The sequence below is a fragment of the Lepeophtheirus salmonis genome, chromosome 7 (genome assembly GCF_016086655.4).
Source record: "Lepeophtheirus salmonis chromosome 7, UVic_Lsal_1.4, whole genome shotgun sequence".
NCBI classification, from domain to species: Eukaryota; Metazoa; Arthropoda; class Copepoda; order Siphonostomatoida; family Caligidae; genus Lepeophtheirus; species Lepeophtheirus salmonis.
The window spans coordinates 41,379,804-41,397,244 of NC_052137.2; the positions used below are offsets into that span (position 1 = coordinate 41,379,804).

A 17,441-nucleotide genomic window follows, 5' to 3' on the forward strand; every position below is an offset into this window, starting at 1 on the left:
GAGATCTATTGAGATCCTAGGTATTGACCTAAGATCTCAATCTTCCTTTTTAATTCACAGGAGGTAACCCTTCGACCTTGAGTTCCATAGTCCAATGGGTAAGATTTCAGTTTTTCTGTTGATAGAAATGCCTCAAACCTTCTCAAACCTTTCAATAAAATTTAGTAAAACTTCAATTCTTCACAAGTTGTGGCTCAGAATTTCCCTCTACTGTTAAAGTGACATTGTCAGCGTAGATATTTATCATGTGACTCAATCCTTCTAGTGTTATAGCAAATCCACCAAATTTTCTTAAAATATCCCTCACCAGGTCTTTGACTGCAGCAACGAAAAAGCAGTGGGGCTGAAGGACAGACCTGCCTGCAACTTCTCCTTACCATAATTGCTTCATTTTCCACTCTATTAATTGATATAGTTAATGTTCTATTATATAATAATACTTGTACTGGATTAAAAACTTCATTGGTAGGAGCTTATTAACAGCTCTTAATAATTGTTCGTGTGTAATAGAATCAAACGCTTTTGAGAAGCACGAATATTTCGAGAGATATCATATATCTTCATCTTCTTTAAAAATCGCTTGTGTTAAACTTCATTCCTTTTATTAAGAATGTAACCCACTTGTTCGATCATAACCCCAGACAGAATTCTGTATGAATCTTTGAGTACCGTATCGGGCCTCCAGTGGCTAAAATTTGAAGCATCTCCCTTCATCCAAATTAGACATATTTAGATCCCTTTAACCTTTATTTTTCTTCATTTTAATGGCCTAATTATTGTATTACCTGACGATAAAGTCATAGGTAGTTAGAAAAAATGTAAAATTTAATTTTTTCCAAACTTTTTCTTGCCCGTGTATATTCAGTTTTGTGTGAGAGTATCATTTTGAATATATATATTATTAGCTAATATGTTATATAAGGCACCAAATTAATTCGGATTGGTCTGATAAGATAGAATAGCTGATGACAATACCACACAAAGTAATTTTTTTAAATAAAAGAAGAAAGAGTAGGTAGAAGCTTAAAACGTCATCTACTCTGTGGTCTTCTCTTTGCCTGAAAAAAGACAGGTGAGTATGAAAAAAAAAATCGTATGAAGTGCCCTGTGGCGTTTGCTTCAAGAAAGCTATTCCAGAGCGAGGCAATTATCCGAAAATTGATTAAGAAGCTACTTGAATTATTGATGGGTTGAAGAAGTTGGAAATGTTTGTGTTTGATGGTCAATTCAAAATCAAGACGCACTGCTAACCATTGCAATAAAACCTCAACTCCTGTTAAGACTTGCCAAGCGTTGTCTCTGCCCATCTCGCTTGGTTTTCGATATTGTTGTCTTCGTTTAATTAAACCATCGAGCGAATGAAAGGCATTGATTATTCCTATGCTGATGCTTTTTCCTCGTACCATTTGATGATCCTCTGTGTCTGGATGACTCCACTGAGTTACTACAATGTAGATCTATCTCGAGCTCATGCTCCTCCTAATCATCCCTCCTGTCCTCTTTACAGGAAAATCAAGAGCTTTGCATCGCTGTTAGGCTGATAAATTGGATGTATGGGACAGTGCCATCCACAAGGCCTACTCCCAAAGAGATAAAAGTTTGTCCCCCAGAATTTCCTTATTTTGGGCTGTCCCTCTTATCATCCCTTTTTCCTTGAGCAGGAAGTTTGTTGAAAAGTTGTATTTGACGCATGTAGGAGTGGTAAAAAAAATGAAGTCTGTGGTTCGAAGAGTGATTTGGTGGGCCAAGTTGGATGATGATATTGAAGATTTTGTATCAGCATGTCGCACACGCCAGGAGAATGCTCCTGCCACGGCATCACAATTGAGTCTATTTCGCCTGCGAATGAATTGGAGAGAATCCACGATAATTACGAAAAAATAACGGCAAAATATTTTTAGTTCTTTTGGATGCTGGGTCCACGTGGATAGATGCAGTATACATGACTATTACATCGTCAGAGCCTACTTTTATGCAGTTCTTTGTATACTGCAGGTAGAGAGAAGAGTATAAATCATTTAAGACCCCGTTAAGAAGAAACCAGGAGCATCACCAGACGAATTACTTTTGTCCGATAGAGCGACACCGCTTTTCTGTTACAAAACTCCTACAGAGTTATTTTTCGCACGCTAAAATCACACGCGGTTGGATGGCAATCTACCTTGTACTTCTTCTACTCCTCTTTCCCCTTCACGACGCATAGAAAAATTCAAACTCAACATGGCAGTGGGGTGTAGGTGGTACGGCATTCGCCGGCCTAAGTGGATTGCTGTGATAACACGAAAAATGAAATGTGCTGTGGACAATTGAAACCCGTTATGTCATAGTTAAAAGCCACGTCAGTAACTTTGTCCTCATGTGAAAAGTTCATTGGGCTGTATCACCGTCATTTATTTACTTTTATGATTATGACCTAGGGATTAGTTATAGCTATAATCCACGAATTGACCTTTTTAGCAGTAGTGTCTACTTGTATATAAACGTTACTAGCAGCAAAGAATTACCCGGTTTTACTTGGGTAAAGGAAGGAGAGTGAAATTAAATTGAAAATAGACAAATTAATTGAGAACATTAAAAAAATATGAACAAGATACTTCTATATACAAATAATTATAATATGAATGTTTCGTTGTTGTTGAGAAAGATCCTGATAATTCTAATTCTCTTGGATTCTTCACACTATATAAATCCGGTTTAGTAAGGTAATTTAAAAAGTCTTATCATCGCGACTCCCCCAAAAAAAAAAAAAAACCTCTTATACTCTTATACTCTTTAGTAACCTTAGTAGTATTATTATGAATATAAGAAATATAATTCATTATAAACTTGAAATAACATACCAATATATATGCATTTAAAAAATTGTCTAAATAAGAAGTGTATTTTTTATTTACTTCAAGAAATCGAAATTCGCAAAGAAAATTGCAGAAAACCTATTTCCACTAATTTTGCAAAAAAATTATTAATAGCATTTATTGGAATTCTAAAAGAAACACAAACCTACCAATATTTTTTATACTTACAAAAAAAAAAAAAAGTTATGAAGAATAATGCTGTCAAAAAAATTACACTTGATAACTGGTTTATTTTTGCAAATATTGCAAAATTTATTTGATAAAATTTTCTTTAAATTGAAAATTTCTTTGTGCAGAAAGCATCGTTTTGTGTCATTTTTTCTTAAAAACTGAAAATTGACGTTTGATGAAAAAATGGAAGAAAGAGGGAGAAAAAAATTGAAAAAATTATTCAAAAAATGACAGATATTTCAGTTAACATCAATTTTTATTTTGCAAATTTATATGCAAACGAATCTCAAGACAAATTTCTTAAAACTTTATTCCATTTATCGATCCCATATTCCATTGGTAGCTCATTTTTTCCCTCTGAAATAAACGAAATTGCAATTTTCACCGATTTCTTTTTTAGACCAGTACTTTTTTGATTTTGAATAAATTTAGAGAACGTAGTACTTCGAATAGTTTTTTTCTAACCGCCAATCACTTATTGATAAATAACTTAACCCTTTATCTAGTCGCCTTGAGCTACAAAAAACGGTTTTTGGGTATAGCATAAACTGCCCTCATATAACCTCCTTAAAAATTGACATTCCCGTCATAGCCTGTCACAACTCAAAAAAGGGACCCATACAAAATTTCAGCCACACACTCACACGATCTCTCTTTTATATATGTATAGATTATCGTAGTTTTATGTACATCATTTTAAATAGAATCTCTGTAAAATATAAGTTAATGTATGATTGTCCAAATTTTTGCCCATGGAATTAAATATTTTACTTCTAATAAGAGGCATGTATTAGGGAAAGCGATGATCATCATCACATTCTGATTTCAGAATGTCAAAAGCATAAGAGTGACCTACTAACATTTTCTTACACATTTTTATAATATTTTGAAGAAATGATGTCTTTTAAAATTGATTTATGTGTTTTTAATTTCCAAAAATATTTCAAATGCATAAGTTAAAATTAAAAGTATCATATCAGATGGACGAGGAAGTCCACCCTAATCAATTTGATTGAAAAGAGTCTGCCATTTTTCATCACTTTCATATGTGAACAAATTTACATTAAATTTTTATCTCTTGATATGTAAAGATATTTTAACATGATCAATAAAATTTTCAAGCATTTTCAAGTAAGCTTGAATATTCAGTAATACGTTGCATTTTTAAATACAATTGTTGGTAATAATATGCAAATAGGCCTTGAAATGGAAGCTAATAATTTTTGTACCTAAAATTAAAAAATCTTAAATGATTAAGCGCAAAAGTACTCTAAATTGTTCGATCCCTTACCAAATTTGAATCTACAATTTAAAATCGACTTTGACACAAAATTCTACAGTTAAATTCACAATTGTAAGATTCTAGAATTTTCCTTTCAGTAATTTTTTCATTTATTTTTTTAATTAAACAAGGTCGATCAAGCTTCATGTAAAGTTATTAAAAGGAAAATTCTGTGTCAATTCGCTCAAAGTTTTTAATTTCACTTAAACAAAATCATAAAAACAAAGGAAGATAAGCTTAGGATCTTAGTGTTGTAATCTATTTAAAGTAATTAAAAGGAAGATTTCAAAACTTGGAAGGAATTGTATCTTTTCTCAATATTTTTCGGACCATGTTAGGATCTTTACTACGAAACTTGTTAGTATCTTCTGATTCAAGTTTATAATCAGAGGAGATAAAATGAAGCTCAGAAAGGGCAGAATATTTTAAAAGCAACTAATTTTGGCGAGGTTGAATACAAAGTTTTTTAGTGACTCATCTTTAGGAAACAAATGAAAATGTGTTTTTATTATGCCAGTTTCGGTATTTTCGAACTACGACAACCTGGTGCAATACATATCTTTCCCATGATTATATACTAAAATAAACCAAACACTCCTTTTAAGTTAAAATATCACGCCTCCTACTTAATGCTGTGTTACTCATCACAATTTAATATTTATATACTGTTACTTATATTTAGAATCTCTTTGAGTCATTGAGGGAGAAGAGGTTGCGAGAGCCTTCCTATTCTTAGTTGTTACAATGTTATTGATATATGATATTTTCTTCTCTAGGAACGGCTGAGTATCGAATCTTTGCATATAGAGGTAAAGAGAAAAAAAAATCACCGGTGGGTTGTTAATCGAGCTATGTTACTCCAATGTATCTTCTACCCATCATAGTTATAAGAAAACATTTTTTAACATTCTTCATAGTGACACTCCTTATATAAAGGTGTAGAAAAAAAAAATCAATTATTTTGTATGTATTATTATGAATTTTTAGATCCTAGGCAATCAAACAGTGCTGACCTGACAAGACTCGAGAACTTCCATTATTTATCCATATTTTTGGAAATTGCCCTTCCAGAGTATGGTGGATTTTTGACATCAAAATTACCATAACGGAATACACAAAACCAAAATTGCGCATTGTCGGGTGTTACAGTATCAGGACTATAATTAGTATTCACATTTTCAGCCGCCTTTTTTGAGTTTTCACTCTGTTCAAAGAAAAAAATATATGAATTCGCGCATTTTCTCTTTGATCATGTTAATCTTTGACCAACGTCCAAACAAATATTAGTCAAAAAATTACCAAACCATGATCACCAAACACAAGTTTTTTTATCTTTCTGACGCAGCTTAACGTAAAACCGATTTCACTTATACAACGCGAGATTCACATTACCTAAGTCATTTATTGGAGAAATAATGGAATTATTTTTACTATACATACTATTTAAGTAAGTAAAGGGGAAAAGTTTGAGACTTTAATGATTGAAGTGTATTTGGGACCACCCTTTTCAAGTCCACGCACTCTAGGTTCAGACTCATGTACTTCAGTTCTAACTTCTATTTAGTATTAAGTACATCATATATATATTTGACACGATAAATTTTGAATTTTATCTGCTACAGAGTTAGATTCGATACAAAAAATTGATATAGATAGTGATCAAATATAAATATTCTTCATCATTCTTGTGGGCTCAATTTATAAAATCTCACGTTAAAAATATATTTTTGGTATATTAAAAATCCATCATTTATATACCTACAAGTCTGTATGAGCAAAATAGCTAAAATTAAATAAAGTATACGACTCATAATCTGGTTTGGAGTCCAAGCCAAGCCAGAGTAAATACAAAATAATAAACACCTTTCTACCAGGTGATCATTCAGAATATATATGAATTATATGTTGATAAATATTACATTAATAAATAAATGAGATTGGAAGATCAATACGATGAATAGATTGTAACACAGATACATCTTTATATTAAATAATTATCAATGCAGTCAAATAAAAAATGATTTGGTATGATAAAAAAGTGTTACTACTTGGTTAACAACATTTGTATAATATGTGATACTACTGTGAATACTAGGATTCCTCCTCTGCACGATATAGGGAAAATATTTGCGATTCGTTTTTCAAAATTAGTTTTTCATGGAGTTCTTTACTTTCATAAGTGGTATCATCCTCGTATTCTTGTATGAGAAGGGCATAGATGTTAATTTTATAGACAGCGTTAATTTCAAAGTCGAAATTAAATGTAAATTTAAGGGGACCTTCGTCGGAACTCTCAATGAGTTCTTCCATTGCTGCGCCTTCTTCTCCTTTCCACTTGATTTTATATTTAGACACTTTTTCTGTAAGGGATGGATCAAAAAATATGGTCAATTTTTCATTTGAGGATATTCGAATATTTGTAGGAGGGAGAGGTCTTGTGACAAAGGAAATTGTCGCCTTTGAACTTGTAACGTCTTGATTAGATCTACTTGAAGTAATTACAGATGCTATAGCCGCAGTATACTGTCGACCGGTTCCGGTAATTTCAGGTAACTTACTGGCGTTGTATTGTAAGCGATCTCCAGGTATATCAGTAATAAAATGGTAATTTATTTCTTCACAATCAATCCAGAGTCGGTGTTTGATTGTATTTGGAGGAGATTCCCATTTCAAAATTGCGGATGTTGTTCCTGGCAAAGAATCTATATGAAGATCCTTAGGGGGATTAGGAAGAGTTGTTAACCAAGCCTCATTTGATGCAGACTCTGTTTTTAAGTTTTCATGGGAACAAAGTACTTCTATACGAAGTGTATAGTCTAGACTTGGTGTTAGCCTAGCTATTTTAAATAATTTTTCGCTTTTTTTCACAACTAATACACGGAGAACTTTAGAATCAGAGAATCTCTCCACTGTTATTTGATAACCCTTTAGATGTGAGTGTCCTTCCTCAGAATGAACCCAACTAACTAAACAGGAATCCTCGTTAACGTTAGATACTAGCATTCCTTCAACCGATTGGGGCTTCGTGAGCAAAGTGTCTTGAATAAATTGCCGTGTGTGTACATTACCAGTTTTAGTTCCTAACTCAATTCGATACAATTCTCCTGGATCCAACCCAAGAATAGTATAAGATGTTAATTTAAAGCTAAGATTTTCAATTTTACGTGCAGATCTCTGCAAAGTTAACTGTCCAGAAATATTTTCGTTAAGCATTTGTCCTGGTAAGGGAGGGATACTTGATTTTGACAAAGTAGCTCCAGTGTCAACATCCTCGTGCTTTTCTTTGTCTATTCTTTCTAAAGCCAGTGTATACTTGGTAAATTCCCCTTTAGGTGGATCCCAAAATATTTCTGCTTGATCAGTTGATACATTTTTTATCATACCTGAGCGGGCATTTCAGGTCCATATGGAGAAAGATTAGTAACGACTTTTTCACCCTTCATTCTGGACTTTCCGACCATGCATGCTATTGTAACAACATACTCGGTACGCCCTCCAGAAAGATCATAAAACCAAATGGAGTAGAAAACATCATCATTCGTTTCACTGTCATATGTGTTTGCCGGAATAGTACATGTATTTTGTACGGTCTCTGCTGGATATATCGTAACTTCATAACTTTCTATGTTGATTACTGAATTTCTTCTAAACAGCTTTTCTATGTCTGCTGGTCGCCAAACGATTTTGAGTTTATCCTCTTCTAAAGTTAAATCTGTGGTTGTGTCGATTTTAGGACGACAAGTTTCATAAAAATTCTCATCAGAATGAGTAAGAACACGAAGAGTGGATTCAATCCCACATGTATGTGCTAGGAGGTCGAATAAAAACAGAAAATCATTTCCATTGCGATATCCATAAAAGTCATTACTTCCGCCTCGATAACGTTTCTTTTTCTTAATTTTAAAATCATCTTCACTTATCTTTCTTAATAAGTTCGATACACTTCTAAATCCGAGACTCCAGATGATTGCTCCTAGTGAACATATTCCATGAAGAGCTAGAAGAACTACTTGAATATATATTCCTATGATGAAAAACTTCATTTTTTTCCCTCGGCATTGAAAAAAAATATGATGATCCGTTTCAACTGGGCCATTTATATCATCAACGCCTTTGAATAAGACAGAACACGTCCTTGGAAGATCATCATTCGTGTTTAATAAATATACAATATTTACAGATAAAAAAGCAATATCTAAGAGGATTTCACAAACATTTTTTGCTACGTACACACGTCCAATGATTTTGCTTTTTTTTAAGGAGACACAAATTTCATTTCTTTGTCGTCTTCGAGAAATAACTTCAGTGGATGTTTTTGGATCAGTCAAATCCTCAGATACGTCAGGGTCCTTACCAAAAAGAGATTCTTCAACTATATTTATATAGAAACGCTCCACTTTTTGAGCAATCCTTGGTATTTTAAAAGAAAATTTTTCAACAATCACCAATATTAATGTTTGAATTAGTAGTATATAAGGCATATACTCCATGAATTTAGAATATATGGTTCGAATACATTCTTCATCATTGGAAGCATAAGATAAGAGTCCCGATGTACCTCCAGATGGATAAGGATTTATTCCCCCTAATGTCCCATTTTCAACACCAAGTATAACGCAATTTAAATCTCCTGTTCCCAGAGTAGATAATAATCTCACAGACAAAAATATAGTACCCCCAGTTATGAGAGCATAGCTTATGTAGTCTTCTATTACATCAAATGTATGCTTAAACACTTTTTGCCATGGGGGATCCATAAGCCATGATTTGGCAACACTTCCAATGGATGACATTTTCTAATTCAAATTCCGTTAACCTTTATCTGAAATAAGAATTACTAAAAATTAGATAAATATTTATAAATTACTTTATCCATTATTACGAGTAAAATTATTATGAATCATACAAACTTATTTTTATTAATCAAGTTCAGTTTGAGAGCACCTCACTGTTTCTTCTATAACATTTGAGCATATAAAGAACTTATCACGAACATGATAGTAATAAAAAGTTATTTTTGTTTTATTGTAGTTTTACACTCCTTCAGGGAAAACAAATATAATAAAAGCGTTTTCTTACAATATCTTACTAATTTTTTTTTATATTGTACAAAATATCTCTACCTGGTTAAATTTTTATCGGTTGATTTGATTTTTTTTAAAAGTTGAACTAGATATTTAGAATTTTTTTTATTTGTTAAAAAAAATACCCAAATCTTGATTGATCGGGTTTTTAAAAATTTAACAATATGTACAAAACATGTATCAAAGACTTTATTTTCGCTTCCAAAAAGACAAAAAAATAAAAATTAATAATACAAATAATTGAACTTCTGTAAAATAAAAATATTAATTTAAAAAAAAAGTTCTTCAATTAAATATGTATATCCTTTATTAAAAATACCATTTGAGAAAACAATATTAATAGTTGAAAAAATAAAAAGAGCCAATATTTTATTTTATAGACAAAATTGTGAAATTATTGATAAAAAAGATTTTTAATTTCTTTAAAACAAAAATTAAAATGTTAAAAAAAATGATATGATAGTGAGGATTTTGTGGATTTTCAGAAAATAAAATAGTATTTTTAAATATTGTTTATCAAAAAGTAAAGAATTGACATAGGGAATTTTTCTTAAATAGTCCCATTGCTAATTTTGATATTCACAATATTAACGATAAAATATGAATAAATTTGGATTTTTTTGATGAAGTTTTTACGTAATATGAACGCAGATTTTCAATATAAAAACAGTTCTAAACACTTAAATCTTATCTTATCATTAAAAGTTCACATTTTAATTCAACCAATCAACGTTCAAAATACTGATAGGGGGTGAGGGGGGGGGGAGTAGAAAATAAACAGCTCACGACAAAAAACGATGTACATTTTTATGTTAGTAAAGTAACGTCGTGTTCAGTCATAGGACACGTCGTGACCTTTATTGTCTAACTCAACCATTCTTAGAAATTTGGTAGTAGTCAACGGGTAGTTAACCAAATAAGTTATTGTGAGATTTAAGAATGCGAATCTTATTAATACTAATTAGAAAAGGGAAAAACAATTCTTAAATGACAAATTTTCCCCTCTAAATGAATGATTTTTTTCTTTTCAAACCAAAATTATCAGTTATGCAAAAATTGCTAGTTAAAAAAATAAATCGATAATCAACATGGTAAATAAAAATGATTACAATTAAAATAATGTTTGGAGGCGAGAGACAATAATACTCATGACGTTTCATTAAATCAGCTATAATCACCTCTGACAAGGGAGGAAGAAGAAAAGGATATAAACAACGATATTTGCTAGAATTACTCCGATTTTGATCCCCAATTACAATTACAAAGGGAATTACAATTAGAACTTCGCAATAATTCCTCAGAGGTTTTTATGAACATACACGAATGTTCAATCAGGTTCTGAACCTAATTGAATCTATTTAAGAAAAGATGTTCGTTACTCAGGAATTAAATAATAGTGACAACTGCTAAGGAAAAGGAAATTCATTCTTCAGATTACAATTTAAAAAAATAAATAAACAGTCCAGTTAAAAAATAGACTGGTTTTTCATCACTGGTAATGAGTATTCAAAAGTATTTATTATAGGCTCAAAAATACTCGATAAGCAAAATTCAGCTCGCAGCACATCACTAATTATATACAAAAGTATACCAGAAATTTTAATAAAAGTTGGTCCTCTTCCCAATTTTTATGGAAAATTATAATAAAAAAACTCATTACTTACCACAGATATCGTTAATATGTTAATTTCCGAAGAATTACCAAGAAAAAGGTATCGAAATACTAATTATGCACTAAGAACTATAATTGTAAACAGTATATATAAGAACCAGGATGTATGACGCAAGTAGGGGAAAAGGAAAACAAAATTGAGTCTATAGACTTCCATGGCTTATGGAGAGTAGATTGGTTCTTAATTTTTTTTCTTAAAAATGTACCTTTGAAGTTGTCAATCTCGTAATTTTATTGAAAAAAAGTATAAGGTATACCTAAAAATAGTATTTCTAAAGGCGGGTAATCCTATATTGTGCGTGTATAAGTCAAAGTTTATATATAGCCAGGTATATTTTAATATAAACATTAGACCCATTCAAAAATATACTTTTTTGAATTTTGATACATTTCCGCGTTTTTTCCCATGCTTAAGATATGAGAAGCTCGAAATCATTTTCTTAGGGATCTAAGTATATCTTATACCCTACTTCATCGACCTTATAGTTTCTCCAAATTGCCTTTTTTGAGGATTTTACGTAGTTTTGGACCAAAAATATAAATAAAACTCACCATTGAATGCCAAAAAAGACATGAAACTAAAATATAACCATTTTTGAATAATACTTTTTATTTGTTTTATTATATAACTATCAAAATTGCACAATACAATTAAAGTAAAAAACAACCATGTAGGTGCGCGGACCGCAGTACTGAAATTGTATACTCCCATCTATCAATGTTATTTTATCTTATATTTTTAGCCATTTTTTTCGGAAAAGATACAAATATGTTCGAAAGAGTATACATTTAAGAAGAAAGAAGAAATTACTTTATTCTAGGATATTTCCTTTTATGAATATCCCACCGATGAGAAGAGGAATTTTTAACTTTACAATTAGGATTTATGAATTATTATTATAATAATAAATGTATAATTTATTATACAATGATAAATTATTGTCAAAGGTGGGAACTTGGACTCGAGACTTGTTTTGGACTCCATAGCTAAGTTCGTCTTCTGGACTTTGAATGAACATCTTCTAGAAAGTAAAATTTATTAGTTAACATTTCCAATTAATAATAACAGTGCCTCTACCGGACAAAAAAAGGTTCTGTGTCCCAAAATATTTTTCACCTATTGATCACATGGGTCCTCGTTTCGCTATTTGGCTCAAAACTTTAATCGGGAGAACTGTTGCTCTCACAAAAATATTAATATGTATTACGCGTTATATGGAAAATCCTCGTTAGAGTAGGCATTCTATAAATTTCCAATAGAGTAGTCATTTTACGTTCATTTACATTCTCAGCTAAAATTATTGCAGGTAATTTGATTGTTAAACAATTCATTCCTAACTTACTTTCACTGAAATTTATATTGTATTCTGACAATCTAACTGATGTATGATATTCATAAGAAATTGTCCCGAGAGACCCCATTTTATTTTGCAAAATATACCTCGCCCAACAGGTTGTACCTATGGACAGATGGTCCATAAGAGGCATCAAAACCTATTGACGCCGCTATCCTGAGTTTCAAGAACCCCTTCTAATATAGTACAATGCATCCTAGCCCACAGGTTATGCAAGTGAACCGCTTGTCCGAAAAATGGGTCATAACCCACCGCCACCGCTTCCTATAGCATTAAGGACCCCTTCTAACATTCTATAATACACCTCAGCCCAAGGGCTGTGTTAGAGGGCTCTGTAAAGATATGTGAAAATTGGTGGTGGCTCATGTATTTTTTAATACTAAAATGTATGCCAAACAGTGAACAATTTAAATGAACGATAAAATGTGGGTATATCAGAATGACTTCATAAATCAACAAGTAATGATCTAATAAAAATTGACATTAAAATCGTTGGTCCTATTTAATAATGTTCAAACTAAACAGTTGTATATTCCATATAAATTTTATTAGCTTCTTCAAAATAGACTTCTCGTGAACTAACTTTCTTCGATACTAAAGACAATGGTGGTGATAGCTTTTGATCCCCATTTGAACCCAGTCTTTCAACAGCACAACCTGTTGGCCGAGGTATACTTTTCAAAATAAAATGATGTCTCTCGTGACAATTTCACATCATTCAATAGTTTGATTGTCCGAATAAAATATAAATTTCAATGAAATTGTGGACAATTATCAAATTGCTTCCAACGAATTGTATCCTAATCAAATCTTGAATGATCAAATTGCTTGAAATGAATTGTTTAACAATCAAATTACCTAAAATCATTTTACCTTACAATTTAAATGAAGTTAAAAATACCACTCTATTGGAAATTTGATATATTGCCCGGAATTTAAGCAAAATACCCGGTTTTCCGAATTGCCCGTAACATGTGTAAATATAAATAAAATACACTTGGGCGTGTACACTGTACACGCACAATAGAGGTGCTGATTAAAAATAGAGCAATTCCAAATAAAGAACTATTTTAGATGAAAAAATAATGTTTCAAAAGTGTTGATATAATTTCCCACAAAAAGGATTATCTCTTTAAAAAAAAATACATATACAATATTATTGTATCGAGTATATCGAGCGCACTTTCAAAGAAAAGTTTTGATGAAAGAATTTTTTAGCTCTTAATGTTAATAAAGTGTTAGTCCCTTCGTATCTATTCATATTTTCACTTATATTGGAGAAGAGTGTATTGTAACATCTTCGTATACTCTATCATTTCAGTGGGACATGAGTAGTGATGTAAATAATGTGTATTTTTAGCTGTCCCGATTTTTTGAATTGGTAATCTGAAGAATGAATTTTCTTTTCCTCAGCTGTTGTCATTATTATTTAACGTTCGAGTAGTGAACTTATTTTCTAAATACACTCAATTATATTCTAAAACTGATTGAACATTTGTAACCTTGAGGATTTGTTGCAGAGTTATAAGTTGTAGTCCTTTTTGGACTACGAGTAGAATTGAGGATCGACATTGGAGTCATTCTTGCCAATATTCTAGTTTAATTCCTTCTCCCCTTCCTCTCTTTTCACAGCTGATTTTACCTGAACTGATTAAACAGCTAAGCTGCTCTAATTCAAAACATTCTTTATATTATCAGGTTTGCACTGTTGATTATCAACATATTTTTTTAACATGCCGATAATAAACGCGATTTTCATCACTTGGTATAAGTCTTGTTTACATATATAAATTATATTAATTCGTTAACAAAGATAGAGAGTGGCGCCGTCTGGCAGCAAATTAATACAACTATCTGAATGATAATATAAAACGTAGGAGTATGTTACTCACATTGGTGGGGACTGCAAAAATTCTTCTCAGTATCCACCATCTTTTTAAAACAACAACCTATAGACTCGCACACCACCTTACGGATAATAAATATATATACATTTAGTTTGTTCCTGTCTTACTAGTTTGGATAATAACTTCCAATGCATTAAAAAGTTGATTTTAGGTTTGATATAAGGTGTATGAAATTGCATTTATATGGAAAGGATGGTGATACAAAATTGCAAAAAAAGAAAACAATGATTGTAAAGTACACAAAATCCAGTTAGGTACATAATTACATTGTAGCGAAAATTCTGATTTATAGCACTTGAATATGCCTTTGAGTTCTAATTTGCTAATAATAATTGCTCTGTCTTGACCGAGAGAAATAAGAGTGAAAAGCGTGTAGGAGATTTCGAGTATGTGTAAATGTTTTATTACATTGTCAAACTACCTGGTAGTGACTAATCCACGAACATATATATAGGCAAATACAAAGGATAAAAGTACATACATATAAAACTGATTAAGATATGAAAGGAGATTGATAGGGAGGAGAAACGGACTCGTGATAATACACAAAAATAATTCCTGTGAAAAAGGTTATAAACGCCCAGGTATTCTTTATTCTGAGTAAATATAAGCAAACACTTTTTTTTAATGATACATGAATTATCTTGGAACATACTTAAAGTGAGGCAGTTTAAACTATTGAACAAAAATATGGGTAAAGATACTAAAACTTATATATATATAAAGTTCTTATCGATTTCAAAATATGGTCAACTGTACCCAATGGTCATAAAAAATAGATAATCATGTATCTAATTGGTATTTTTGATAGCATAGGATCCACAAATATTGACCTTTCTCTCCAATATTAAAATTGTGGAAGTCCTATCTTCAGGTGTCTACGGTCAACAGTTGCCCCATAGCAATGATGGTATACCAGACAAACGCCCTGACGACTTACTGTGAAGGGCTCTGTCTGGTGCTGTGTCAGTCTTTATTTATGACTGAAGACCGCAATTTAGTCCAATCTCACTTGTCAGTCCTTAAATAAGGTAAAATCGATCCCTCGTGACGTCATTGATTGTGAGTTTCCTTTTTTTAGTTATTCCATTATATAAAAAAAAGTTATATAACTAAGTAAAAGTAGAAATGCTTGACTTATATTGGACCTTAATGAAACAGGAATATTTTTTGCCAGATAGATGAGTCAATTACTTGAAATCAACTTTTTTTTAAATATATGAAAAGATGAAAAACAGGTATTTTATGTCTAAAAAAGTGTATAATATAATATTGAAGGATTGTTAAGTGAACTTGATTAATATAGTTGAAATTGTTCATGTATTAACGAATGTGTTGGACATATCGTGCATGAATTTCAGAACTTGCGAAAGTTGTGTACAATGTGGGTGCCGCGACACATTGTAATCAATCGAAAACAATTTTTAGAGAAAATAAATCCTAACAAATATTATTTTTAAAGAATACATGTGACTATGAATGAAACGTGGTTTTATCACTACATTCCAAGGTCCTGGCGACAGTCAGCCGAGTGGACTGCAAGTGATGAACTGAACCCAAGGTATGGAAAGGTGCAACAGTCATATGTCAAGGTTACACTATCCGGGGATGCACCTGGTATATTCATTGATTACCACGAAAAGGGCTAGACTATCAATAGCGATTATTAGTATTGTTGGAGCGTTTTAAGGATGAAATCACGAAAAAATGATCCAATTGGAGTTGGAGAAAGTGACGCTACATGAAGACAAGTCACCGTGTCACAAAGGGCTGAAAACGATTGCAAAATTGAATTTCTTGGAGTATAAATTACTTCCCTATCCACCGTATATATGCAAATATATTGACTTTTATTTGAGATAAATTCAAAAATGATGTGTATCCATGAAATATGGTCGTGACCTTATCTCAAATTGACTACGATATAGAGTGTTTTTTGGGAAGCCCTTTTTTTTAAAATTAAAGGTTCGACTTTCAGCTATCCAATGATACACTTTCAAACTTTTTGAATGTATTTATTATTTTCAACTTTAAGCATTATAACTCGAGTTATAAGCATGATACATACATTTTAAAAATAGTGTTAGAATTTTTCAACATCAGGCTCTACAGTATATTCAGGAAAATGTATCTCTATCTTCTAAAACAAACGCTTAAAAAAGATTTGAACCTTTAAAATAGCTACAAACAACAAAAAATGCACGGACTTTTTATGAAGGCCAGGAGGCTTAACGAGAAAAAATAAGGGCATATTTATAATTAGGCAATCAAATTCTACTAAGATGAGCATATGCTGTTATTTTTGAATATATTTTCTTAAGAATTTAACTATTTATATGTGAATATGGATTATCGTATTTTCAGAATTGTCTTATTGAAAAAAAGATAGATATAAAGACACAAACAAGATTTCAACATAAGTAATAGGTATGAACAAGGTTGCCACGTTTTAACATTTCTATCAATTTTCTTTATAACAAGATCAGCTCAAATATGAAAGCGAATATAAAAATGATTCGAAGGGCATTTTTCTCATGTGCCTGTATAAAATATCTATATTAATAAAACAAAGTTTATTTCCATTAATGTATGTTTAAATGAATAAAGGCATGAAATATGCATTTTTGCATATCTCTGGCATAAATGGTTTAAAAAATACATAGTAAAATTAATATATCAGCTTTAAAATATAGCTACAAAATTTTCACTGTACTAATGCTATTTAAATGTAGAAAATTATCCTCTTTATAACAGTAATTCATTTTCTCCCTCCAAAATTATACAACCTGCATCTGATATTAACAAGGGTCTTAACTCAGTAGTAGTATATGTGACTCTTCCGCCTTCTCCTCGGCCTTTTTTTTTCTTTTCAAATATATTAACTTTACGTATTACTGTTATTCGGTATATCAGTACTAAACTATTACCGGGATAATGAAGCATTTAAAATGTTTTGTTCCGGTAGTATGCAAAATTGACATTAGAACCAATACATGCAGTGCCATTACGTCATTAAAAAGATGATATTTTTTGAAAGCCAAAATTTATGATATAGCAAATTGTACAGTGAAAAAAAAAATTAAATTTACTTAAACAATTCATACATTTTATAAGA

General features: G+C 31.3%; 1 protein-coding gene across 2 annotated transcripts; it reads right to left on the reverse strand.

Annotated features, from left to right (window-relative positions):
- Positions 1 to 6,266: 6,266 nt before the first annotated feature.
- On the reverse strand, positions 6,267 to 11,247 carry LOC121121499 (uncharacterized). Of its 2 annotated transcripts, none has more exons than XM_040716450.2 (2): positions 11,057 to 11,247; positions 6,267 to 9,130 (listed from the first exon to the last, which is right to left on the reverse strand). In XM_040716450.2, the coding sequence occupies exon 2, from the start codon at positions 7,687 to 7,689 to the stop codon at positions 6,400 to 6,402; it is 1,290 nt and encodes a 429-aa protein (XP_040572384.1). In that variant the 5' UTR covers positions 7,690 to 9,130; positions 11,057 to 11,247; the 3' UTR covers positions 6,267 to 6,399. The 2 variants fall into 2 exon arrangements, with proteins under 2 accessions (XP_040572384.1, XP_071746019.1); XM_071889918.1 differs by having other exon boundaries at positions 7,167 to 9,130.
- Between the last annotated feature and the right edge of the window lie 6,194 nt (positions 11,248 to 17,441).

Bases quoted from the DNA above. Each gene is read 5' to 3' on its own strand.
- LOC121121499 (XM_071889918.1), bottom strand. From the start codon at position 9,101: ATGTCATCCATTGGAAGTGTTGCCAAATCATGGCTTATGGATCCCCCA.